General features: G+C 36.7%; 1 protein-coding gene across 2 annotated transcripts; it reads left to right on the forward strand.

Annotated features, from left to right (window-relative positions):
- Nucleotides 1-270: 270 nt before the first annotated feature.
- cenpf (centromere protein F) lies at nucleotides 271-25,966 on the forward strand. Of its 2 annotated transcripts, XM_082143933.1 has the most exons (20): nucleotides 271-457; nucleotides 1,387-1,595; nucleotides 1,686-1,882; nucleotides 2,766-2,878; nucleotides 2,962-3,053; nucleotides 3,650-3,917; nucleotides 4,066-4,268; nucleotides 4,551-4,676; nucleotides 4,777-4,905; nucleotides 5,042-5,164; nucleotides 5,307-5,442; nucleotides 5,567-8,694; nucleotides 9,062-11,059; nucleotides 11,140-11,292; nucleotides 11,383-11,517; nucleotides 12,077-12,238; nucleotides 12,349-12,523; nucleotides 13,044-13,472; nucleotides 13,608-13,783; nucleotides 23,964-25,966. In XM_082143933.1, exons 2-20 carry the CDS (start codon nucleotides 1,434-1,436, stop codon nucleotides 24,153-24,155), a joined length of 8,097 nt encoding a protein of 2,698 aa, XP_082000059.1. In that variant the 5' UTR covers nucleotides 271-457; nucleotides 1,387-1,433; the 3' UTR covers nucleotides 24,156-25,966. The 2 variants fall into 2 exon arrangements, with proteins under 2 accessions (XP_082000059.1, XP_082000060.1); XM_082143934.1 differs by lacking the exon at nucleotides 271-457 and having other exon boundaries at nucleotides 1,007-1,595.
- The last annotated feature ends 119 nt before the right edge of the window (nucleotides 25,967-26,085 follow it).

The raw sequence follows: 26,085 nt of genomic DNA on the forward strand, positions 1-26,085 counted from the left end.
TCAGGTTTGCTCAAAGCCCAGTTTCAGATGTCACGAATTATAAAGACAAACATGATTAAAGTTTTCTTTTAATATGGATATTAAGGAAGCAGAATTTCTTTGAGTCTTTATTTGTGTTCAGGTGTTTTTTTAAGTGTTATTTTCTGCAAGTCGTCGGTTGTTTATATGGACTTTTGGATGAGAGTTTACTGGTTCACCCGGCTATTCATTTAAATTCTGAAATAAAAGACTGTTTTTAAAAAATGGGTGGGTGGAGTTAAATTCGAATGGATAGGGATGACCAATCAGAGGCCGATATGTTCTTACGTCTTATGCCAAACGCGCCAATGAATACGCTGCATTCAGTCACCAACAATTTTGAACCTTTTTTTGAATTTTCCACTTTAGTAACTGAAGAAGAACACACAAGGGAAGAGCCTACAGAGAGTAACCATAAGGGGTTCTTTCTTTATTTCTGGTAAGATGATATATTTTTGTCGAATGTAGTATTTCATTTTTGAGAGTGGAATGTTAAAAGCCGTTATAAAGTAATTTGATGTCTTAAAACCATCCGCGTGTCAGCCGACTGAAACATTTTTTTTTTCACAACTTTACGTTACCTGCCTTTAAAACATAAGTTATAAGATTTAAACACATATATGTCATTTTAATTTTTTGTTCTATAAAAATATAATATTAACTAAACCTAAAACCACCTCCGGTCATAACTAAGTTAGCCTACTTGCGATATATTTACCGAAATCTAAATATTTCTTATTTTAAAGAAACTAATAGGGTGAAGAAGTTATTTTTATTACATAACGTTACACCTCTTATTATGTCTCACAGCTGTGCCCCTAAAATATTTGTGAAATTAGGTAATATTAAACTCGGTTTTCATCCTGGAGGACCTCTTTCTGTATTTCACTTAATATGAGTCTAAAAATGTTACACATGTCCTGATGTAACGTTACTTGTAAGCACTTTTGACATGTAAAATCTAATATAATCCTTCATTTTAAGTAGATCCTTCAGCATTTAATACATGTGTGAAATGCAAAATATTATTATTTTGTGAACAGTAATTTGTCAACATCGTAATGTATTCTGTCAGACTGGTGACTGCAGTAGATGAAGCTGAAATAAGTTCAAAACCATCCTGTTGTCTCTATTCATTAAGTGAAGTTGATTCAAGATTTGCCAATATTTATATTAAATGTGAGATTTTTTTGTTGTATACAACAGTGTTTAATAATTTAATGTTAAATTATTTATATTATTGTATACAATCAATTGTGCCAATATGTAGCCTGTTTTATCTCAGTGTTAGGTTATGCATATAATTCTGTAATATTTCATCTTGACCGGGACTTTTATAAAACAAATGTTGCTCATTGTATTCTTCAGAGCATGCCAGTTTTTCTTTGAGGAGCAACACAGCATCTTCAGTAAGTATGAGCTGGGCTGTAGAAGAGTGGAAGGATGGCCTTCCTGCAAAGGCCTTACAAAAGATCCAAGAGATTGAAGGGCAGCTTGACAAGTTAAAGAAGGAAAGACAACAGAAACAGTTTCAGATGGATTCCCTCGAAGCTACTTTACAGAAACAGAGGCAAAAGGTCAGTTACCTGAGAAATATCAGACTAGATTTCCTCAGATTTGAGCAGATTTAAATATCTCCATTATTTGTGTATTGTATTTCCCTACAGATGGACAGTGAGAAAAGTGAAGCGTCTGCCCTTAAGAGGGAGAACCAGTCTTTGGTAGAGTCTTGTGAAAGTCTGGAAAAGACTAGACAGAAACTTGCACATGACATCCAAACGAAGGAGCAACAGGTGAATTATCTGGACGGGCAACTAATCTTGTGCAAGAAGCAGACTGATAGATTAGAGCAAGAGGTCAAAAAGTAAGTGGACTGTGTTTAATACTTTAGCCCTATTTGCACAGGATATGTGTTAAGTATTACCTGGTGACCTCTAGTCATTTTTAAATAATTGCGGAGGTTGTCTGTGATCTTAATCCCGTACAAATCGGCCATGTCTGTAATTTGTAAAGTAAAAATTCCCCCGCAAATGACCTACCATATTTCGCCAAACACCGAGGTCCTGTGATAATATTAGTCCCGTGTGAATCGGCATCTCTTTGATTTGGCGGGGGCGTTTATAATTTTTTCAAGGTTTTTGTTTCCTGTGCGCTTTTTTATCCCTCTTTCGAGAAGAATGGAGTGTTTTGATAGTATTTTGGCAGCTGGGTCATTTCGCTATACACCATACAACTATACAATTTGCAGAAAGAGAAAGCTGAAAACCATCAGAAGAGCAAAAACAAAAAGAATGGTTAGATGGAGATGAATTACATGTATTGCAGCATGCGGTATGGAACATTATTCTGTTTATGATATCATACAGCTAGACCTATAATAACAAGTTATTTCCAAGCAATAGCCTATTGACATAATATCCGAGAGATAAGTCTGTAAATTCGAGTAAAATCACAGGCTTCGCTTATCCCGTGCGAATGCCCCACACGAAATTCAGATGTGGGTGGGTAATTTCTAAATCACACGAGGTCCCCAGATAATACTAATCCAGTGCGAATAGGACTTTTGTTGTGAGTTGTGACAAAGTTATCAATATAATATCATTATTATTTTTAAATGTCTAACTAACTTTTATATAATATTATTATATAGCCTAATATGTATAAAAACTTTGTGTAAGAACATATTCTAAACTAGCCAAATAGACTTGTCTTGGGCTTGGCTTAATTTTTTATTTTATTTTATTCAGGTATAAGCATGAATTGGAACGATCCCAAACTTCACATTCTTCAGAAATCCAGCAGTTTAGTACACCGCAGAAACCTTTTGCAACCCCTGCAACACCTAATCATTGGCAACAAGGTAAGATATGAATTGTATAGAAAATAAAAATGCAATTCAGAATGAATGCAACATACTTAAACATTATAATATTGCATCTTCAGACTCAAAAATAAGTGACCTACAGGAAAAGTACAATCGAGAGGTTGAGGAGCGAAAAAGGTTGGAAGCTGAAATGAAAGTCATGCATGTAAAAGTAAGTAAAATACATACAATTTTGGTGAAAAGAGCCTTGTAGCTAGATAATATATTAAATGAAAATTATGTAATTTATTCACCCTCATGTCGTTCCAAACCCATAAGGCTTTCCTTCATCTTCGGAACACAAATTAAGATATTTTTAATGAAATCTGGGAGATTTTTGTCCCAGATTTGACAGTCTGTGCAACTACCACTTTGATGCTTATAAAAATTACATAAACTAATTTGAGCAGGTTCGGTTGAGCTTTTGTTTGTGGTTGCTGATCAATGTTTATTTGTGAATAAAGGTTACATTTAATCTGTTCATCATATAAAGTGAAAATTTGGACTAAACCGCTTTAAGTATATGGATTAGTTTTACAGTCTCTTTATGAACTTTTTCAGATTGGCAAAATTTTTCGAAGTGTCAAATTGGTAGTTGCGTAGACTATTACAAATTTCTTAATTTGTGTTCCGAAGATGAACAAAAATCTTAGTGTTTTGAAACGACATGAAGGTGAGTAAATTATGACAGAATTTCTGTTTTTGGGAGAACTAACCCTTTAATTTACTAAATGGTAATAATGCATCTCTCTTTTGTAACACCTGAAGCTTCTGAACCAGTCTGCAGTGAGCCATAAAGACATTGCAAGACAGCAGACAGGGTCCTCAATTTTCCCTTGGCAGCAAGACCAAAAAATACACAGTCATCAGTCTCAGACTGTGATGGAGACACCATCTAGGAGAAGAAACGGACCCTCTGGGATGTCATGGTCTTGTGATGACACACCAATAAAGCCACACCAGCAGTTCACATCAGGCACTCAAAGTGACACAGCTGGATCACAGCAGATGGAACAGCTTAAGAATATAAATCAAGGTTGGTCTGACCTTACAGATGGATTTAATTTTTTTATTATGTAATTGAGAATATGCTTTTGAATACAGCACTACAGTGATAATCTTCATATGCCTTGAGGTAACACATTTTGTTGCTGGTTTTTTTTTTGCTTTCTTATACTGATCAGATCTGAGGTCCAGGGTTTCTGAGTTAGAGCTCCGTCTTCAGGCTCAAGAGAAGGATATGAAGAATCAGATCAATAAATTCAGTGAAATTCAAACTCAACTGGAAATGGCCAGGAAAGATCTGGCAGACAAGGACAAACTCCTGAGCAAGTCCAGAGATGAACTCACAAAGACTACAGGCCAGTATGAGCAGTCAGTTTCTAAGGTAATGTAGATCTGTTTAATACATTATACTACTGCATATTATAGAAGATAAATTATCTTATATACAGTGGCCCCAGAAACTATTTTATCATGATTATATGTTATGTATAATGTATGAAGATATTAAAACATTAAGTGTCCTCTATATGTATTTTCATGTTGCAGTCATTTGGTTGAGGGGAGGGGGGCGAGGTTCATTGTTTAGAAACTCAAAATGTATTATAGATGATAGAGTTATCATGTGAATGTAGTAGTTCATCTTTGGTTGATTTTGGCTCCTCAGTGTTCTTCAGTTGAAATGAAGCTGAAGCAGGTAACAGAGGAGATGAACTGTCAGAGACATAATGCTGAAAGCGTGCATAGATCTCTGGAGCAGAAAATTAAAGACCAGGAGAGAGCGAGTCAGAAGGTCTTGTCTCCTTACTGTCAAATATAATTTAATGGTTTTTTATATATATTTCTGAATATTGGATGAGCTGAAATTTACAAATTCTTCTCACTCATTTCAGGAACTTGCACAACTTCAAAGCTCCCATCAAGCTCTTGAGCAGCAATTTAACCAGGTAAAAAATAAAACGAGTATGGAGATCCAGCAAGCCAAAAAAGACTACAATGTTTTGCAATCAGAAATGGATAAGGTAATTTGAAAATTCAACTATTAATATTGTTTTATAAATGTTATGAATACACATTTCTTTTTTACTTTGTTTCTTTTCAATTTCTCTATACACATTTGGCTAAGTTAATCACAACAGAATGCCATTGGTTTTAAAGGTAACTGCTCTAAAGAATCGACTGGAGAAAGATTTGGAAGAGCTGAAACAGAAACTTCTCAGGTCTGAGCAGGGGTTACAGGCCAGTCAATCGAAGGAGGCAGAGTTGAAGAAGAAATTTGATGTAAGTTCTTTGTGTATCTGTTAAAGAAAAGTTATTAGTTGGCTTGTTTTAATTTAATAATAATAGATTTTACTTTATGGAGTATGTGGACTAAAGTTTGTAGTACAAAAGCATGTAAATGACTTGTTTCTGCTTATCTTAGGAGATGCAGAGAGAGAAGAACACTCTCAGTTGTCAGTTAGACCAAGGAATGAAGAGGGTCAAACAACTTGAAGAGGAAAAACAAAATATTGAGCAAAACCTTGCCAAAAGCCGTACGATGGTGGATGATTTAAAAAGTATGTTTAAAAAGTGTAATAAATCTCATTGGTATATTTTCAATATTACATAACATTTTAGAAAAAAAATCAAGGAAAATCTAAAGTAATGCTTTATCTAATCATTTTTACTCATTACCTTCAGTGAAGACACAAACCCAGAGTGAAGAACTGACTGAACTTCGCAAAAAAATGGAACGTCAAAGTGCATCATCATCTCAAGAATTGGAAAATGCCAAGAAAACTCTGGCTGAAACAGAAGCAAAGAATATGAAGACTCAGGCTGAGTTGCAAAAACTAGTTCATGAAGTTGAACTCAAAGTTAATAAGATTTGTGCTGTGGAGAAAGAAAATGAAGACCTCAAAATGACCTCAAACTCCTGTCAGAAAGAAGTTGCTGAAATGAAGAAAGAGTATGAAGCTCTTCTGGAGTGGAAAAACGAAAAGGAACAGTTGATTAACAACGCCGAATCCAACCGTGAGGAAATGCTGAGTAAAATTGCAGATCTTGAGAAAGACAAGGCCAAACTCAGTGATGCTCATGATGGCTTTCAGAAAAAGATGCAAGATTTAGAAAATGAGAAGATTTGCATATCTGGTCAGATTGATTCACTCAAAGGTGAACTGCTCGTAAAATGTGTGGAGCTGGAGGAAAAAGGTAGAGTGTATGAGGAGCTTCAACAGCAGTTTAGTGAGACGCATCAAAAACATAATAAGGAGATGGACAATTTGAAGCAACAAATCACTCTAATGCAGGAGCAGGTGAGCGACCTTGAAACTAAACTGCATCAAGAAACAAGTAAGGTGGAAGGAATGGAGCAGGCCCATGGTCAGCTCCTTGAAGAATATGATAGTGCTTGTGACCTGGCTAAATCAAAGGACTCCATTATTGAAATGAACAGAACTGAGATTGAGCATCTTCAGGAATCATTTGCCTTGCGAGAGCAGGAGCTAGATAAATTCAAAGAAGAGAAAGACATGTTGGCTAAAGAATGTGAAGTCCGCCTTGCACAAAACAAAGAGTTGGAACAAGAAAAACTCAATGTGGAAACATCTCTGCAGGATGTTCTTGAGAATATTGCCGCCTTAGAATCAGACCTAAAGTCTCAAAAAGATTTAAATGCAGATATTCAGGAAAAATATGATGATCTTTCTAAAGTCAAAGAAGATCTAGTAGAGAAAGTGTCTTTGGTGGAAAAGAGGGAAAAAGATCTCATTCATGAAGTTGAATCAATGTTACAAAAGAATAAGTCTCTTGAAGAGCAGTTTAATTGTCTTGTTTCTGAAGCAGAAGAAACAAGAAGTTCCTTAGAAAAAGTAAAGGAGCTACAAGTTCAGACCGCCACTGAGTTGGAAAATCAAAAGACAATAGCTGACAATCTTGCAAAAGAAATAGATGAAGAAAGAAGGAACGCATCAAGCATGGAGCAGGATAATGCACAACTCAAAGTAAAACAAGAAGAGCTTGAAAATAAAGCAAATGATCTATCTGAGAAGTTTGAAAGCCTTCAAAAGCTCAATGATGCTGTTTGCCAAGAGAAAGAAAAACATCTTAAACAGCTTTCCATAATGACGGAAGCACTTGCTGAAAAAGATGTCATGGCAGAAAAGATTGTTTTAATACAAAGTGAGCTTGAGGCCTCAAATCATTTGTCAGCCACACTAAAGAATTCACTAGAAAGTCTTCAGAAACAGTTTGACTCTACTGTAGAGCTGAATTTATGTCTGGAAAAAAAATTACTGGACAGATCTGAAGAAAAAGCTTTATTAGAGACAAGTATCAAGGAGCTCACTGAGAGACATAACAGGGAATCTGAAGTTTATGTCTCTGAAAAGGAAACTCATTTTAAAAAACAAAATAGTTTAGAGGAGCGCATCAGTGTTCTTGAGGCAGAGTTACAGAGCAAATGTTTGGAGGTCAGAAATGCTTCAGAAAAACTGAAGGAGGCTGCCCTCGAAAAGGAAAAGCTGAAGCAAGATCTTGACTTATCAAAGGACCAACATAAGGAGAACACTGATTCTTATCAGAAAGTTGCAAAGGAACTTGAAGACTTGAAACAAAATGCATTTCCTCACGAGCAGGAGATAGAAAGTCTCAGAGCTGCTTTGACCATTCTGAAAAGCCAAGAAGCCACACAATCCTGTGAGATTGAATCTTTGAGAAACAAACTTCAGGAAGCTCAGTCTGAGAAAGCTAAAGCATTAGAGACATTGAATGAAAAAAAGATTAATGTGAGCAAAATTGAAGTACAGCTTGAAATGTTGCAGATGGATCTTGAAGATAATGAAACACAGGTAGAGGAGTTGCAAGGCAACATCAGTGTTCTTGAAGCAAAGTTAAGTGATAGTGAGGCTCAGAGGTCCACCCTACAAGCAGAGCTCGAGTCTGTCAAAGATGACTATAAAAAGAGTGTCCTTGAAGTGTCCCTGCTATCTGCATGTTTGGAGGAAACACAAAAGGAACAACAATCTAGTTCTGCATTAGTCAAAGAGTTGGAGTCTCTTCATGTAACCCATGAAAATCTTAAAGTTTCCCTAGAGCAAGAGAATTGCAAGCAGACAAACCTTGAAGCAATGTACAACAATCTTATGGAACAAAAACTAAAGTTAGAATCTGATATCCAGGGATTGAAAGCAGATGCTCAGAATTCCCAGGAGCAAGCAGATAAATTAAAACAGGCACATGATTATCTGCTATCTCAGATTGTTGAACAGCAAACTCGCATGGAACAGCTTCTGTCTGAGAAGAATCTTGATGCAGAGGGTTACTCTGATGCAGACACAATGAATAAAGAGCAAACCACATATGAGAATGACCAAGATATTTGCGAAATGGCATTTGCCAACACATCTATTTTGCCCTTTGAAGAAGATACTGCTGTTCTGAGTATTTCATCACCTGGAGACCAGCTTAATTCACAAGAAGAGGCCCAAACATCCTTGTCATCAGATGAGGATATCAAACCGTTACCACTGAAGGAGCTAATGCAAAATCAATCCAGGGAGCTTGAGGAGATATCTCATGTTCTTAAGGAGAATGTCAGAACCATGGAGGAGCAAACTAGGGTTCAAATAGATCAAATCAAATTACAGCATGCTAAAGAGCTCCAGAGCATGGAGGAGCAAATGCTCAATATAAAAAATGAGTTGGAGGCCAAACTCCGAGAAGAAAAACAACACGCAGATAACTTGTCCTCACAACTGGAGACAATGCAGCAACTGCAGGAATTGGACCTTGCATCCTCCTCCTTGCTGGCTACTGAAACTTCACAGGTAAACTATGTATTTCACAATTTAATGTCAGATGTTTTGAATTCAGATATTATGCATTATATCAGTTAAAGTGCTGACTTAAAGGTGTATTTCACTTGTGAAATAAATGAATCATGACCTTGACCTGCACATTTTTGCGATTGCATCAGTGAACTAAACATTTTCTTTTGCTGATGTTACATTCAGGCCGCCCATATGACATACACTAGAAAATTACAGAGTGCAGCTTAAATCATTGCATTTAAACAAAGTGTAACTGGGTGAAATATAGGTTTAAAGCTCTGCTGATATCAAAAAGCTATTCGATTTAATTTCTCTTGATTTGTATTCCTAACAATTTTTATTTTATTTTTTTTATCTTGGTCAGGAAATGACATCTAAAGCACAGAAGAACATAATCCATCATCCTGAAGAGTCAGACTCCACTCCAGATATTAGCCAGGAAAGTGAAAAAATACTTGTGGAACTTGAAACACTTAAGGAATCTCTAAGGACACGCGAAAAGGAGGTTCAACATTTGCAATCCCGGTTTGAAGTCTTGGAATCTGAAATGGCAATTAGAAAACATTTGTGCTCTGACTTGGAGGGCAAAGTTCATGAAACGGAAATAGAAAAGACAAACAGCACAAACAAATTGATGTCTGTCACTCAAGAAAACCAGAAACTGAGCAACCACATTGGAGAGTTGATAGAAGAGATCAATTCATTGAAACTACAGCTACAGACCTCCAAATGCCAGCTCTCAGATGTTATGGAGATGATGGAAAGCTTAGAGATGGCAAAAGGTGAGTGGGATGATACATTTTTCCAGATTGAGAGCGAACTAAAAAGAGTACGTTCTGAAAAGGCCAATTTAGAAAAGTACATCCTTTCCATGGAGGCTGACATAGAGGAGATACAAGAACAGAAACAAAGGCAAGCAGTAGAGCTTGATGCAGCTAGGAGGACAAATTACAGCCTTGAACAACAACTTAATACAACTATGGCAGAAGGTGGGCGACTTAAAGAAGAGCTTATTTTGTGTACTGATGTAAGGGAAAGTGAAAACCACTCCTTAATGAAGTTGAAAGAAAAGGCTGAGCTTCTGGAGAAGAGAGAGAGCAATACACGAGAACTTATAAAAGAACTAGAAGAGGACATTAGGGCAGGGAAAAGACAAATCGAGGCTGCATCTAACCAAATTGATGTCCTGAGGAAAGAAAAAGAGCAACTAATTCAACAGTCTCAAAACCTTGAGAATACAGTGGCTCTTTTGAATGAAGACAATACAAATTTGTTTAGTGAATTAAACAGTTTAAAGAACAATGAGAATTTTGCTTCAAGAGAGTCTGAAAACATGTCTTCCAAAATCCAATCACTTGAGAAGGAGAACGTCAGGCTGTCCCAGTCCCTTGAATCGTCTCTCTTGGAGAAAGGTGAAATAGCCTCCAGGTTGATTTCGACTCAGGAGGAAGTAGCTCAGATGAGACAGGGCATTGAAAAACTGAAGGTACGAATTGAATCTGACGAACGGAAAAAGAACCACATGAGTCAGCTGCTCAAAGCTGCACAGAGGAAGGCAGATGTTCTTCAGGACAACATTGAAAAGCTTGAGAGAGAAAAAGAAAATTCTGACCAGAATCTGGAGGACGCCATTCTTCAAGCAGAGAGTGCCAAAGCCGAGCTTGAGGAAATACAGGCTGAAACGCAAGAGCTTACCAAGAAAATCGAAGAGATGGCCACTGAGCTAAAGGATCTCAAGGAGGAGAAGTATAAACTTGAGCAAGAACTTGAGCAAAAGAACAGCCTAATTGATGAATTGCAGTTGTCCAATCAAGCAGCTTCTGAAAAGCTTAAATCTGTGGAAGAGGCAACAGTGAATCAGCAACAAATGATCACGGACTTCCAATTTAAAGTGGGTGCCATGGAGGAGGAACTTCAACTCTGTCGAACAGAAGTAGAATCGAAAGAACTGATCGCACAGAATTTGACCTCTCAGTTGCTGTCTTTGCAATCTGAAAACGAAGAATTTGCCCAGAGAGTTCTCGAATATGAAAGGTGTCAGGCAGAGCTTTGTTCAACCAACCAGTCAGTCTTGAAAGACTTTGAAAACAGGCAGCAGGAGCTTCGCAAAGAAAATGCCCGACTTCAGTCACAAATAGATGAGCTGCAGGCGCTATCTTCAATTCAGGATGAGCGAGATGAATTGCAAAAGGACAAGGTCGAGTTACAGTGTACTATTGCACAGTTGGAAGAGAAGACGCATATGCAGTCTTCCAAGATAGAGGTCATGCAGAAAAGTGTCACTTCTCTAGAGAACAATGTCCAACAGCTACAGAGCCAACTTGATGCTATGAAGCTCATGAATTCCGAACTAACAGAAAAGGTATTTTGCATTACCTTTAGCAGTTTATTTTTTCTCCTTGTTCTCATTTCACATATTAATTTATTTGCATTTACTTTCAGTTAAATGCACTACATGAGAGCAGTTTGCACCTCCATACGCAACATCAGCAAGAACTGTGTGAGGCAAGGGAAAAGCATAATATATTGGAGATTAATCATAATCAATTGACTTGTCAACTGCAGGAGTCTCAAAAACAAATCGAAACATACAAGGTAAGAATTTGTCCTTCACCATGTTTTACACTGGCTTCATTGATGTTCAGTCTCTGCTTACACTACACACATTTTCATTGCACCTTTCAGCTTGGCTTGGAAGCATTGACGATAGAGAAAGATGGCCTGCAGAAAAATTTATCTGATATTCAAGAAAGTCATGATGTTCAGATAACAGAAAATAACAGGAGGCATGAGGAGAACCTGAAACATGTACAGCAGCAGGTGGGTAGATGTAATATTGTAACAATGTTGTTGTTTTTTTAATAAAGGTAGTGCTGTGCATTCTAGCATAGTGTTATAATAACAATGCATTTATTTTTATTTTTATTTTTTTACATTTATTCAGCAAGTAGTCAAGGACGCAAAATACTTTATCATCATTACAAAATCTTTATATTTTAAATAAATTATGTTCTTTTATACTTTTTATTTATCAAAGAATCCTGAAAAAAATGATCATGTTTTTTTGCAAAAAATATTAAGTACTATTTTCAGCTGTTATAATTAGAAATGTTTCTTGAGCACCAAATCATCAAATTAAAATAATTTCTAAGAATCATTTGGCATTGAACACTGAATAATGGAGTAAAATTCAGCTTTGCCATCACAGGAATACATTTTATTTTATAATTTGAATTAACTGTTTTATATTTTAATTTAAAAATATTTGTTATTTTAAATTGTAATAATATTTCACAATAATACTGTTGTTGTTTTTTTGTTTTTGTTTTTTAATTATTATCGAGTTCAGTAAAAAAAAAATGTTTGTTATGTTCTACAGCATGAGATGGAGATTAATAAACTGAAGGAAGAAATGATGATGTTAGAAGAAAAGGCTGCACAGTATCTCTCTGACCTCAATAGCTTCAAGTCTCAAAATTCAGATGTGGAGTCTGCCTTAAAGGAATTACAAAATAAATTGGTAAATTGTGAAAATGAAAAGGTATTGTTTTTGTTGTTTTTCTGTTCATTCTTCATTATTTTGGACACAACTTTCATTCTATATTTAGTAAAGTAATTCACTTTTATATGTATTGGTCTTGGTCCCTGTAGGCAGAGTTTGACTCTAAGGTTGTGCGTTTGTCCAAAGAGAAGGACAGTGCTATGAGTAAGATCAATTTGTGGATGAAGTCATGCAAACAGCTGGAACGTGAGAAGCAAGCACTTCAGGAAGAACTTCAGCAGCAGGGACAACAGATAGCAGCACTGCAGGCCTCACAGAAACAAGGTATAGACAAAACTCAAGAGAACATAACACACTATATAGAAAACTTAACTTGCATAGGACTGTCTCTTTTTTTTTATTTTTTTTTTTTTTTTATCAAGTGATTTCATATCGGCCATATTTATCTTGTTTTAAACTGAAATAATCAGTTTTTGGATTTTGATAAATGTTAAACAAAGAAACATGATGGAAATTCAATAAGATATATTTAGGATTTTGCTCTCTGGGTATTTTTTAAATAATATATATTACATAAAAAAATTATATGTTTAATGTAATATATGCTAATGTTATATTAATACACTACTAAACACTACACTACTAAACATTAGTAATATACACTAATGTTATATAATAAAACTACTTTCATGTTTCAAAAAAAAAAAAATCAAAGTACCGTAATATTTACTGGTGATCTCAGACTTTTGGACACAGTATATCAATTTAAAGCATATCAGATAGATGTACAGAGATTCCCTTTTTTGTAAAAAATCTTGTTTTACAGCATCTGTCATGTTAACAGGTGATGGCAGCAGTGACGGCCTGCAGGAAGAACTACAGGAGCTGAAGGAAGCTCTGGAGGAAAAGAGCCTTGAGGCGGACGACAACATGGACCGATACTGCAGCCTAATGGTCAAAGTTCACAAGCTGGAAGAGACCAATGAAAGCCTCAAGAACCAGCTCAAGCAGATGAGCACCCAGAAAAAGACACCCAAGAGCAGGAGGTCCCTGAGGTCTGAGAAGAGTGACATGGAGAACAATAAGCCAGTGGAAGACACTAAGAGCGTGCCAGCAGGAAAGAGACAGAGAGCAGAGGATGACACCCCCAGCAAAGCACAGGAAGCCCTGCACAGTATCACCAAAAGACTGAAAGCTGCGGCTGCCACACCTAAATTCACACAAGACGATGAGGATTACAGACCAGAGGGTTTGCCTGAACTTGTTCAGAAAGGTGAGAGGTTATCACAATTTGTCATACGTCCTCATGGCACAGCCTTCACATTCATATGTGAGTTGTGCTCAATCAAACTTTCACAATTGAAGGAACAAGTGAAGTCATTGATCAACATCACTTCTTTCTGCACAGGTTTTGCAAATATTCCAATTGGAGAGATGAGCCCATTCATCATTCGCAGAACTGCAGTGCAGCGCTGCAGCCCTCGTCTGGCCGTCCGAACAACTGCGGCTCAGCAGAGCTCCATTTTAGCAGAACATCCTGTGCAAATCTCCAAACAGACAGCAGAGGGCAGGAAATCAAACACAGTGAGTAGAACTACCTGTATTTCCTGCAACCACAACTACCTACATCTTTCAAACTATTTACTCGCAAAATGGTGATGATGATAGTATTGATTCCATGAAAGTTTGTTTGAATCTTTGGTGAAAATGTTAAAAACTATATATATATATATATATATATGTTTATATAAATAATAACAATACATTGACTTTCACTCAATTACATTTACATATAGTCACTTAGTAGATGCATTTATTTAAATCAACTTATACATTTGTGACCCTGGACCACAAAACCAGTCTTATGGGTAATTTTTTTTTTTTTGAGATTTATACATCACATGAGAGCTGAATACATAAGCTTTCCATTGATATATGGTTTGTTAGGATAGGAATCTGGAATCTGAGGGTGCAAAAAAATCTAAACATTGAGAAAATCAATGAAACATCCACTCACAAAAACACATTTTTTATATATTTAAGGTAGGACATTTACAAAATATCTTCATGGATAATGATCTTTACTTAATTTCCTAATGATTTTTGGCATAAAAGAACAATTTATAATTTTGACCCATACAATGTATTGTTGGCTATTGCCACAAATTTTGCACACCCGTGCAACTTATGACTGGTTTTGTGATCCAGGGTCACATTTGGAAAAACACAAGCAATTTGTCATAAAGCAGCCAACAGTATTAGCAGTGCAGTTAAGTCAAGTCAAGTTTATTTGTATAGCGCTTTTCACAATAAAGATTGTATCAAAGCAGCTTCACAGTATTAAATTAAAATAATACAACAAAGTTTGTTTCAAGAGGAATTTATTGATTGATAAAATTAAATTAAATATCCCCAAAATATCCCCAACTGAGCAAGCCAAAGGCAACAGTGGCAAGTAACCGAAAAACTCCATCAAGTGACCTAATGATGTCCTAAAACTCCATCAAGTGACCGAATGGAAAAAAAAAACCTTGGGAGAACCCAGGCTCAGTCGGGGGCCAGTTCTCCTCTGGCATTTATGAGCTAGAGGCCGGATTGTAGTTTGAACTGTAGGATTATAAGAATGCCTGGCTGAAGAGATGCGACTTTAATCTAGTTTTAAACTGGGAGAGCGAGTCTGAGCAACGAACAGTATCAGGAAGACTATTCCAGAGTTTTGGAGCCAAATGTGAAAATGCTCTCCCTCCTTTGGTGGTTCTGGATATCCTAGGTATGACCAAAAGCCTTGAATTTAGTGATCTTAAAGAGCGCGATGGATTATAGGGCGATAGAAGATCCGTTAAATAGACTGGAGCTAAGCCGTTTAGGGCTTTATAAGTCAGTAGCAATACCTTGTAATTAATACGGAGCTTTATAGGTAACCAATGCAGTGATGATAAAATCGGTGTTATATGATCATATTTTCTTGATCTCGTAAGAACTCTAGCGGCGGCATTTTGGACTAACTGTAGCTTGTTTATTGAGGATGCAGGACAACCAGCTAATAAAGCATTACAGTAATCCAGTCTCGAGGTCATGAATGCCTGAACTAACTTTTCTGCATCAGAAACTGTATTTTCAAAAGACAGGTTGCAATCGAGTATAACACCCAGGTCTTTTACTGTAGAGGATAAAGTAACAGGACATCCTATGATGTTAAAGTTGTATTGTGCGAGGTTTTGTGGGCGGTTTTTTTAACCGATAAGTATTACCTCTGTCTTGTCTGGATTTAATAAAAGAAAATTACGCGTCATCCAATCTTTTATATCTTTAACACACTCTGTCAATTTGGAAAATTTTGCGTTTTCATCCGGCCTTGATGAAATATATATTTGAGTGTCATCAGCATAACAATGGAAACTAATTCCATGTTTCCTTATAATATTTCCAAGTGGCATCATATATATTGAGAATAACAGAGGGCCCTGCGGCACTCCATTGTTTACTGGAGTTATGATCGATTTTTCTCCATTTAAATAGACAAAATGGTCCAGCTTAGTGCTTGTCCTTGAACACCAGTATAATTTTGTAGTCGATCTAAGAGTAATGTGTGATCTATAGTATCGAACGCAGCACTAAGATCAAGTAAAACTAGTATTGAGATACAGCCTTGGTCAGAAGCTAAAAGTAAATCATTTGTGATTTTAACAAGCGCAGTTTCAGTGCTATGATGCGGTCTGAATCCAGACTGAAACTTTTCATAGATATCATTTTGTTGCAAGAAAGAGCCCAGTTGAGCGGACACCACTTTTTCTAATATTTTAGACATAAATGGAAGATTTGAAATGGGTCTATAATTTGCTAGATTATTATGATCTAATTGTGGTTTCTTAATGAGAGGTTTTATAACTGCCAGTTTAAATGTTCTTGGAACATGACCTAAAGATAAAGACGAGTTAATAATATTGAGGAGAGGCTCTTCCACTACAGGTAACACTTCTTTCAGTAGTTTAGTTGGTATAGGATCTAATAAACATGTTGTTGTTTTAGATGAAGTGATAAGTTTATTTAACTCTTTTTGTTCTATAGTTGTAAAACACTGTAATTGTTCTTGCGGGGTGATAATTGAAGCTGAATTATAAGGCGCAATTGAAGATTGAACGTTTACAATTGTGGTTCTGATGCTTTCTATTTTCTCAGTGAAGAAGTTCATGAAATCATTACTACTGAACTGTAACGGGATATTTTGTTCGGGTGACGTCTGTTTATTTGTTAGTCTAGCCACGGTGTTAAATAAAAACCTTGGATTGTTTTGGTTGTTTTCTATTAGTTTGCGGAGGTGCTCAGCCCTGGCCGCTTTTAGGGCCTTTTTATAACGTGACATACTGTCTTTCCACGCGATTCTAAAGACCTCTAAATTAGTTTGTTTCCATTTACGCTCTAAAATACAGGTTTCTCTCTTTAGAACATGCGTAGTATTGTTGTACCATGGTGCTTTATTTTTCTCTCTGACCTTTTTTAATTTAATAGGTGCAACCACATCCAATGTTCTAGAGAGAATGGTGCTCATAGTGCTAGTTAGTTCTTCTAGTTCATCTGTTTGTTTGGGTTCAGGCAGCAGCTGAGACAGATTAGATAAGCAATTTGAGAAATTATCTATGGTGGATGGGAGGATTGTTCTGCCTGGTTGATAACGCGACGCCGCATGACATATTACAGCAGTACGTAATATGCAAGTTACCATGTAGTGATCAGTGACATCATCACTTTGTGGAATGATATCTATATCGGTTGGATCGGTTCCATGTGATATAATTAAATCGAGTGTATGATTAAGACGATGTGTTGGTCCGGTGACGTTTTGCTTGACCCCAAATGAATTGAATAAATCTGTAAACGCAGCCCCTAACGCATCATTTGGATGTCTACGTGTATGTTAAAATCTCCAACAATTAATGCTTTATCGACATTGACTAATAGGTCTGAGAGAAAATCTGCAAACTCTTTTAGGAAATCAGCGTAAGGCCCTGGCGGTCTATATACGGTAGCCAAGGCTAGAGATAATAGGGATGTTTTTCTAACATCTAAGAGCGTAACATTTAGTACAAGTACTTCAAATGAAATAAACTTATAACCCGTTTTCTGAGTAACATTGAGAATATCTCTATAGATGGTTGCAACACCGCCGCCACGACCAATCAGACGGTGCTCATGCTTATAACAGTATCCAGGAGGAGTAGACTCATTAATACCGAAATAATCATTTGGTTTAAGCCAGGTTTCGGTAAGGCAAAGTACATCGAAGCTATTATCTGTGACTATTTCATTTACAATAACTGCCTTAGGTGTGAGTTATCTAATGTTTAGAAGACCTAGCTTTAGAAATAGTTTTTGTTTACTAATAGCAACATTTTCTGTTTTAATAACAATTAGATTTTTCCTAGATCCTGCAGTAGATTTATTATTTGATCTCACTAAACGAGGAATAGACACGTTTCTATGCAATGTTCTACACTAGTATTTATATCAGTTAAATTGGTGCAGCAGAGACTATGATTTGGACTTTTGGTTACTAGTCAAAGGGTATTTAACATTTTGGAGATGTTATCCGACAGAAGATCCGCTCCGAATCTGCTTGGGTGTAAGTAGGGCTGGGCGATAATTCGATCTCGATACGGGATCGCGATAAATTTTTTAACGATTTCGATAATATGCTTGGGACATATTATTCGATATCACATGAAAAAGTAAGCGCAACAACAACAGTATCAGTCTGCCGGCTGCCGTATAATTAATGCGATATGGCTCAGGTTTCCGTTGTCAGGTAATGCCGTAATGCCAAAATGAATTTGAGAATAAGCCTAAAATGTATAAAGCAAAAATACACCGACCTTTGGCTATGTTATAAAGGAACAGGCTCTACCGTTTGAAAGTTATTAAACAACATCGCATGCTGCATTTCAAATAAAGCGCACGCCTAAAACGGCTGTAGGATATAGACCTAAACAACGAACGAATGAGTGAGACGTTTCAAATATGGCCAGGCCCAGGCAGACTAGCCGCCTGTAAAAGCTTTTTTCAGAGGCCAGACGCGACGGACGATGGTGAATCAGGAACGCCTGAAGCCTCAGATGTCCAGACAGCTCCACCACCACCGGAGAAAAAGCAGAATCGGATCAAGACGAAGCAGCGAAGTCGCCTTGCGGAGGACAAGGTTACGCGGCTTATGCGCATTGCAAGTTGTGGAGAGACACTAGCCGCGTTTTCCATTAGGCGACCCTTCAAATTGCGCAAATTGAAATTGCGAATTAAAAATACGCACAATGGAAACACGTCAATTTCGCAAAAACTCCCGTTTATCGCAAAAAAGTTTTTATGCTCGCATGAGGAGGTTTTTCAGGCAATTCGAAAAAGGAATATTTCGCAAAACTGATATGGAAACAGTTTTTTGCGCATTTACAGTCACCTGACTTAGAAGACGCGGTGTGTGTGAGGTCCATGTATAGCTACGCAAATAATAATCATTTTATATAATTTTATTATATTATAACATTTAATAGGCTATATTTAGAAGACGCTTTTATGCAAAAAAGGAACAAAGCTGAGTGTGGAGCGCGCACTGCATGGCACGGAGGCGCGGGCGTGACCACTTGCAATAACAGTGGAAACAACTTAAAATACTCTATCATTTCTGGTCATACAGAAAATAATAATACATTATTTTCAACTACTTTTATTTGTGTAAACTCACAATAACAAGAAAACGTTGTGCTTTTGTAAAATAAAATAAAACAATCAGATGCACTTTCATGATCTCCGTAAACTGGAGCGCGAGAACTGAAACAAAATATAGCCTATTTAGGCTAAAGCTTGAAATGTCCACTTTAAAACGAACAAATTCGAATCGAAAGTTAATACCTTCTGATTATGCAATCCATATGAAAGGTGCATTTCTCTCTAAAAGCGCATCTGCTTAACAGTGGTGGAGATGGAAATGTGATTTTAGCCGACACTTAGAAAACAATAGTTTATTAATAATATTAATGACTCTTCTCATTCAGCACTGCGGGAAAAACATCAATTCCAGGTTCTAATTTGGCCTTAGAAAACCAGTAAAATCGACATGTTTTCCATATTAATTTGTGAATATTTTAAATGTTTAATAAAGGGGCAAAAAGTCATAAACAAAAATCTGAAAATTCGTCGGTATTTACTTTTTTGCGCAGCAGTTTGTGTAGCCAGTTCAAATTAAAATTTTGGTGTTCAACTTTGCGTTTTAAAAAGACAACAACCGTTCATTTTTCGTTTTTCAATTACGGGTTAAAAAAGGAAAAACGAATGGACACAAAAGTAGCCTACATGGATCGTTTGGACAGAATACGAGACAGAGTTCTTTATTAAATTTATAAAAGAAACAATAATTAGCCTATAGGAATACTGGATTCTAAATCTCAAATAAATGGCACAATCAAAACCTCGGAGCAGAAATGAGGGCGAAACACCCAGAAACTCCTTATATGTGTCGTTCGCAGTATAAGGGTCTTTCCCTGCCATTAATGCTCGGATAACACGCCACGTCAGAGAAAAAAAAGGACGTTTTAGTCGCCTAACAAGTAATGCATTAAGTAGCATTAATGGAAACGCCGTCATTTCGCAATAGTTTTTTTTTATCGATATTTAGATAATAGCGCAAAACATTTGCGCAAATCTGTAATGGAAACGCGGCAACAGGGAAGTTTTGATTTTAAGTCGGCAGCTGCACAATTCAGCACTGCAAAACAGCGTAAAAAGTAGCCTAAAATGACGCGAGACAATGTTATAGGCCTAGTCATTTGTTTGTTCCAGTTCATTTGACAAGGAGTCATTTCACGGTGGCCAATTTAAATGTTACCAGCTAAATGAGACATACTGAGAGAGTATAATTAAGTTCGCTTGAGTAAAAACAATAGGCTACTATTCAGATATTTTATGTGGGGAAGGGGGATTGGTTTGTTAAACTATGAATGTGAAACCATAGTAAAAACAATTGGCGTTGATTGACGCCAATCGGACGTTCATGGTTTTTTCCGTCTATTTGAAAGTTAGGCTAATAAACATGTTGCATTCTATACGGCCTGATTATGTCATTTTTTAAGTTACATAGCCTGCCTCCAGTTTTCCTCAACTTGACTAATTAAGAGGCGATATTTGACCGGCAAATCATCAAAATGTCCGGAAAACGAAACCTCTGCCGGTCAAAATCAAAAAATGTAAAATATATTGAAAAGTGACCACTGACCAGTCACTTACTAGTTTGCACTTGTTTGAAAGCATATACAACTCTGTATGAGCGAAAGAGCGCTGAATTTTCTTTTGCCAGTTGTGGGCCCTGCTGCTCTCTTGACCAATGGAAAGATTCCTACAATGTGGGAGTGTAATGTGAATCCTTTGTCTGCATGAAGGCATGATAAAAAAAAAATCCATATCGCCCAGCCCTAGGTGTAAGCCATCAGCACGGAAAAGCCTAGGACGCTCCCAAAACAGATTCCAATTATTTACAAAGAGCAGTTTCTACTCATTGCACCATGACATTAACCATTCATTTAGCGCAAATAATCTGCGGAACTTTTCATGCCCTAATCGGTACGTGGGAAGCGGTCCTGACACAATGATCGTTGTTTCAGGCGATGTGCTGCGTACCGTATCGATCAGATTCCTGAAGTCTTTCTTCAGAATCTCCGTCTGGCGCAGCCTGATGTCGTTCACTCCCGCGTGCAAGACCACAGTTCCGACGCGCTCGTCACCGTTCAGGATCTCGGGAACGCGAGCAGCGATTTCAGAAACACGAGCACCAGGAACGCAGTGACTGTGCACCTTACTTTTACCTAACGTAGTGTGTACGTGCCGAACGATGGAATCGCCGATGATCACAGCATCGCGTTCTGTTTCACGAAGAGGGGAGAAGCGGTTTTGTGTGGATAACTCGAAAACCGGGAGGGTCGGAGAAAGTCTTGGTCTAAACCTGACTCAAGTCTTCCGCTGCGGAACCACCCAGGCTTCGTGGTGGCGTGTTGGAGCCGGAGTGAACGAGACCATGGCTGATCGCGACCGATGCTGAGGAACGCACGGAGTAGACGCGGTCGGAGTCAGCGGGTTAGTAACGTTAAACACTGATTTGTGTGCATCGCCGCGTGATGTTTCAAGAGCCAAACACCGGTCTCTCAGCTCGGCCTGTCTCAATAAAAGGTCGTGGATCTGTTTCTCAACAGCTTCCAGCTCAGACTGCAGTGCGTGCAGCTCAAATGTGTCCTCACCTGCACCAAAAGGTAGACTACTTACATCTGATATATTCGCCATTTTAACAGATGGACAGTGAGTTAGCAACGAAGCTACCAGTGATGCTATCAATATTAATACTAATTTATGACTGAAGTCTTGGATATAATCCGTTTTTTTTTTAGTGGTAGGGGTGTAGAGTAGACGCACGATAGGTGAAAAAAAAAAGTTTGTTTGTAAGTGAGTGTGGAGAAGACGCGTTCAGCCGTGATCCACGGACGTAACCTTTAAGAGTATGCAGCGTTGGATCACTAATAGGCTTGAGATGCGTCTGCTCAACAGTCCGCGTTGTAACTATGAGGTTTGAGCAGTAACGTTAGTGCTTCTCAGTGAGGAAAAGTAGAAAATGTTCGTTGTAAGTGAGTTTAAAGAGAATGAGCTATACCACATTGAGTTATGAGTTATACCACATTTTAAGAGTAGACCAAAATAGTTGAATATGTAATATGATATTTTGATTGATGTTCTGTTATTTTAAGAACAAAAATGGGGAAAACAAACATGAGAGGTGGTTTATATGTCATTAACTCTCATTGTGTAGCTGAAAATATTTAGGCATTCCTCAGTCTTTAACCACAGGAGGGCATCATAGACCCTCAGAAAATGTACCTGCAGTCTGTAGTCAACTCATGTCGCTCTTAAAGTTACTGACCATGAAAGAATTTCCAGATGAAACTGTGCATGACATTTCAGATTAGATGGAAAGCCTTAAGTGCTCTGAGGCATTAAAGCTCTCCTGTCAGCTTTTAACTCCCTCTGTAGCTCTGATCATGTCACCTTACCCCAGGTCACTATTTCCTGGAGATTTTCCCTTTTATTCTTCAAGAATTCAAAGGGAAGTGGAGACCAAATGCTGCAGAGTTACTCTTATGTCCCAGAAATACCCTTCACCAACTTGATTACCTGATTCAAGACATAGTTTATGGAGGCAAAAGTTCTGCATTCCTGCTTCCATGTGTCAATTTAAAGGAAATATCCAGGTTCAGTACAAGTTAAGCTAGGTCATTAGCACTTGTAGCATAATATTGATTATCAAAAAAAAAAAAATGGACTTCAAACTCATTTTAATAAAAAAAAAAAAGTAAGATTGTGAGTTATAGAGAGGCAATTGCAATATGTAACAATTCAAATAATCTTGTATACTCTAACCTATTTCCTTTGTGTGTCACTGTCATTTTACTATGAAGAAAACAAGAGTATGGATGTGCATGAATTAATAAAGATCTATTTGCTAAAAAAATGCCTTTCATTAGGCCAGTATACCACTAATATCACGGCCTTATGTCTGCTTTTACGCCTCTGTGGCGGCTATGAAACCGCACCGTAAAATGGTCTGATTAGCGCAATACGACGTGCAAAAGTGCTCATTTTGGATTTCGTTAGAGCAGTTCATCTAGTACAAGGCTGAATCCAGAATCTTTTATTTTATTTTTTTATAATTTTTTTATTTTATTGAAGCATGAGCCTCCCCTTTATATAATACAACACTTTCTAAAGTCCTTTGTCTATGACTCTGCTAGCAATAAGCAATGTTAGAATTGAATGAAGAAACTCAGCATTTCTCCGCCATCTGTAAGGATGCGTTAAATTCAAAAGTGGTATTATAAAGGGTGTTTTGACCTTGTGAAATACACTTTTTTTTATCACATTTTACTGTACGAATATTTGTTATAATTGGCTGTTAAAATTTTATATGGGACAATATAAATTTACTACCCTAACGAAATCCAAATTTGTATTACTTTTTACTATGCCAATGGTTTAAGCATCTAGGACATTGAATACTGAGCCACCTATTGCACCATCAGCCCATTATGTGGCGCGGTTCCTTGGCCGCCATGGAGTAAAATTCATTAAAGCACATATACGGCCTTGAAATATGATGTACTGCCATAACAAAAGCCACATTTTTTGCACTTTTTACTGTATCAGTCTTTTTTATGGACTCTTGAACTGGGCAGGTCTCTTTAGTGTCTCAAGTCATTGTGACTGTGACTTTAATTGTCTATCTATATTGTCTAATTATATATACACACAGTATACACTTTATTTAAATAATAAATCATGTAATTAATTCCCTCTAAAGATTAGTATACAATTGACAGCCCTAATTAATAGATGACATGACAGAAAAACCAACAACTGAACTTTGAATGAAACAGATGCGAGCCGAGATGAGCAAACCATTAGTCAGCTTCCAGCACAGCCAATTTTCAAGTACTATTCAGCACTGGTTCTTCTCCAGAAAGTACATGCTGGGTATAAGTCAAGGGTTAGGGGAGAACAGAAGATTGATTGATTGCAACATCTTATATTTATACATTTTGCACTTGTCCTCAGCTTGGCATTTCACCCAGAGAGAGATACAGTACGAGTTGTTTTGAACATTGATTGATTGATTGAACATTGCTGCTGGGCATTCTTGACAGCTCAGCGTTGCTCTCTTCTGACATTATTCATATACTTTCAGGTTCAGGATCCTAAGGCCATCCAGAGCAGTGCGGCTTTACTATCTCCACTCGCCAACAGTCCACGGGAAAACAGCTGTGGAAGCCCTGTGCAGAAAACTAGCAGGCGCTCTCGCGGCTTCAAGAAGACCCCTGAGAAACAGGAATGGCTCAGCGCTTCTCCAAAACAAAACGACAACTGCCAAGTTCAGTGATTACTGGGATGCCATGCAAATTTCCAGTGTTTTAAATGGTATATTTTGCAGAATGTTTATACACTGGCTTTTTAGCTTTGTAAATAATATTCAGGAAGCCGTATCTATATTTGTTTTTTATAATATTTTCTATTTCTCGTTTCATTCATCTCATATTTTCATTCTTTTTTTACTATTTCAAAACATCTGATGTGTTATCATAAACACAGAATAGCGGTATCGTTTTAGTGTATGTATTTTATTGACCTGATTTCTTATGTCTTTTTGTATTTTTATAAATAGAAACATTACAACTAATCACTCCATTTTACCTTATGTCATTGTTTTTTCTGACTGCTTTACTAAACTTCACTCTGCCTTACAAATATGTTTGTTTGTGTACTTCTGTTTTCTGGAAGTGGCCTTTTGGCTGTTTACTCGCACGCAAGAAATACAGCAGATTTTATTGTTAAGCAATGATAAATTCCAGCCCTGAACGCATTAAGCTGTGTAATATGTAAATATTTATTTGCAGACTGTCTAATACAGTCTATTATTAATGAACACACAACAGGGATCTAATTCTTAGTTCAGGTTCTGACTCAATACAGGTCTACTTGGCTCTTAAATCAATACCTTTGCTTTTAAATTCACTCAGAAGATCTCCCCTGAGGTTTGGTTAAGGTCTAGTTGAGAGGATTTGGGAAGAAAAAGAAAAAGCTTATGTGATGATACAATGAATGAGGGTTTCATCATGACAACCTTAAAATGTGTTCCCTGAAAGTCCTTTTACTTAAATTATTTGACACCAAAAGCTGTTTTGATGTTGAGTTTATTCTAACAATAATGAATTGTTTATATAATTAAAATTGTAATTCACTTTTATTATTAAGTTTTAGTAATTGTGTTATAGGCTTTTTATTTATTTTTATTTAAGAAAATGCCTTTTTGGCTTTAATTTATATTATTTTAGTTATAATAATCTTAGTACTTCTATTTAAACTTTTTATTGAAAAAAAAAATTAGGAAACATTTCAAATTTCCGTTTACATTTTTTTAATGTATTGTTTATTTTATAGCAGCTTATTTATAACTGTAAATCTAATTTTAGTAGTTTTAGTTAACAGTAACAGCACTGGATAGGATGTATTCATGAAGTATCTTTGTTGTCGGAAATAAATGTATAATCCCCGTTTTTCTCTTGCAGTGCAAAGCAAGAACAAATCCTCCAGTGCATTGAAGTTTCTGCTGGTGTATCACTGCAAAGTAATACATCATGTCATGTCATCTTTTAAATCATTTCAGCAAAATGCTACCACATAGGGCTTTTATTACTCCACAGACATGCTTACTATGTAATATGTGTGCATTATTAAGTTGATCCCATGAGGGAAATTGTGGTGTTTTGCCAGTCAAGACAAAATTCAACATTAATCGTAAAATCGTAAATATATCGTGAATTAAAAATGCAAACACATGTAATTTTAATAATACTAACTTGCACTACCAAAATTGCATGTCACTTCAACAACATCACATTATTATATTAAATTGCACCATTTGCCAGCTGATATTTATAGCTATTTTGAGTTTGAAGAGCTGCCCTTTGGATTAGATCATAGTTCAATATTTCAGGACAGACAGCTTTAATAGAAAACATAAATTTGACTGTCCACAGAGACATTTTTAGAATTAGAATGTGGTGCCATATTAAATCCACTTCCTTCTGTGTACAGTGCAATAAATTGTAAGGCGATTCAATCGAATTGCGGTTCTGTTTCTGAGTTTTGAATTTTGATGTTACATAATACATAAATAAAATTTTAAAGGTGTATGTTTAGGGAATATCAGATGCTGTATCTTTATTTTTTTTTCTGTCTAACAAGCACTGTGCATAATAACTATATTACTCACTGATATTGAATTTATAATTTGCATGCTAAAAGCACAT

This window comes from Leuciscus leuciscus, assembly GCF_965113295.1.
Source record: "Leuciscus leuciscus genome assembly, chromosome: 17".
NCBI classification, from domain to species: Eukaryota; Metazoa; Chordata; class Actinopteri; order Cypriniformes; family Leuciscidae; genus Leuciscus; species Leuciscus leuciscus.

Excerpts from the sequence above, each read along its gene's own strand:
- cenpf (XM_082143933.1), top strand. The coding sequence starts at position 1,434 with ATGAGCTGGGCTGTAGAAGAGTGGAAGGATGGCCTTCCTGCAAAGGCC. Across the intron at positions 4,906-5,041 it reads TGCAATCAGAAATGGATAAG|GTAACTGCTCTAAAGAATCG; the intron begins GTAATTTGAAAA and ends TTGGTTTTAAAG. Across the intron at positions 5,443-5,566 it reads GATGGTGGATGATTTAAAAA|TGAAGACACAAACCCAGAGT; the intron begins GTATGTTTAAAA and ends CATTACCTTCAG.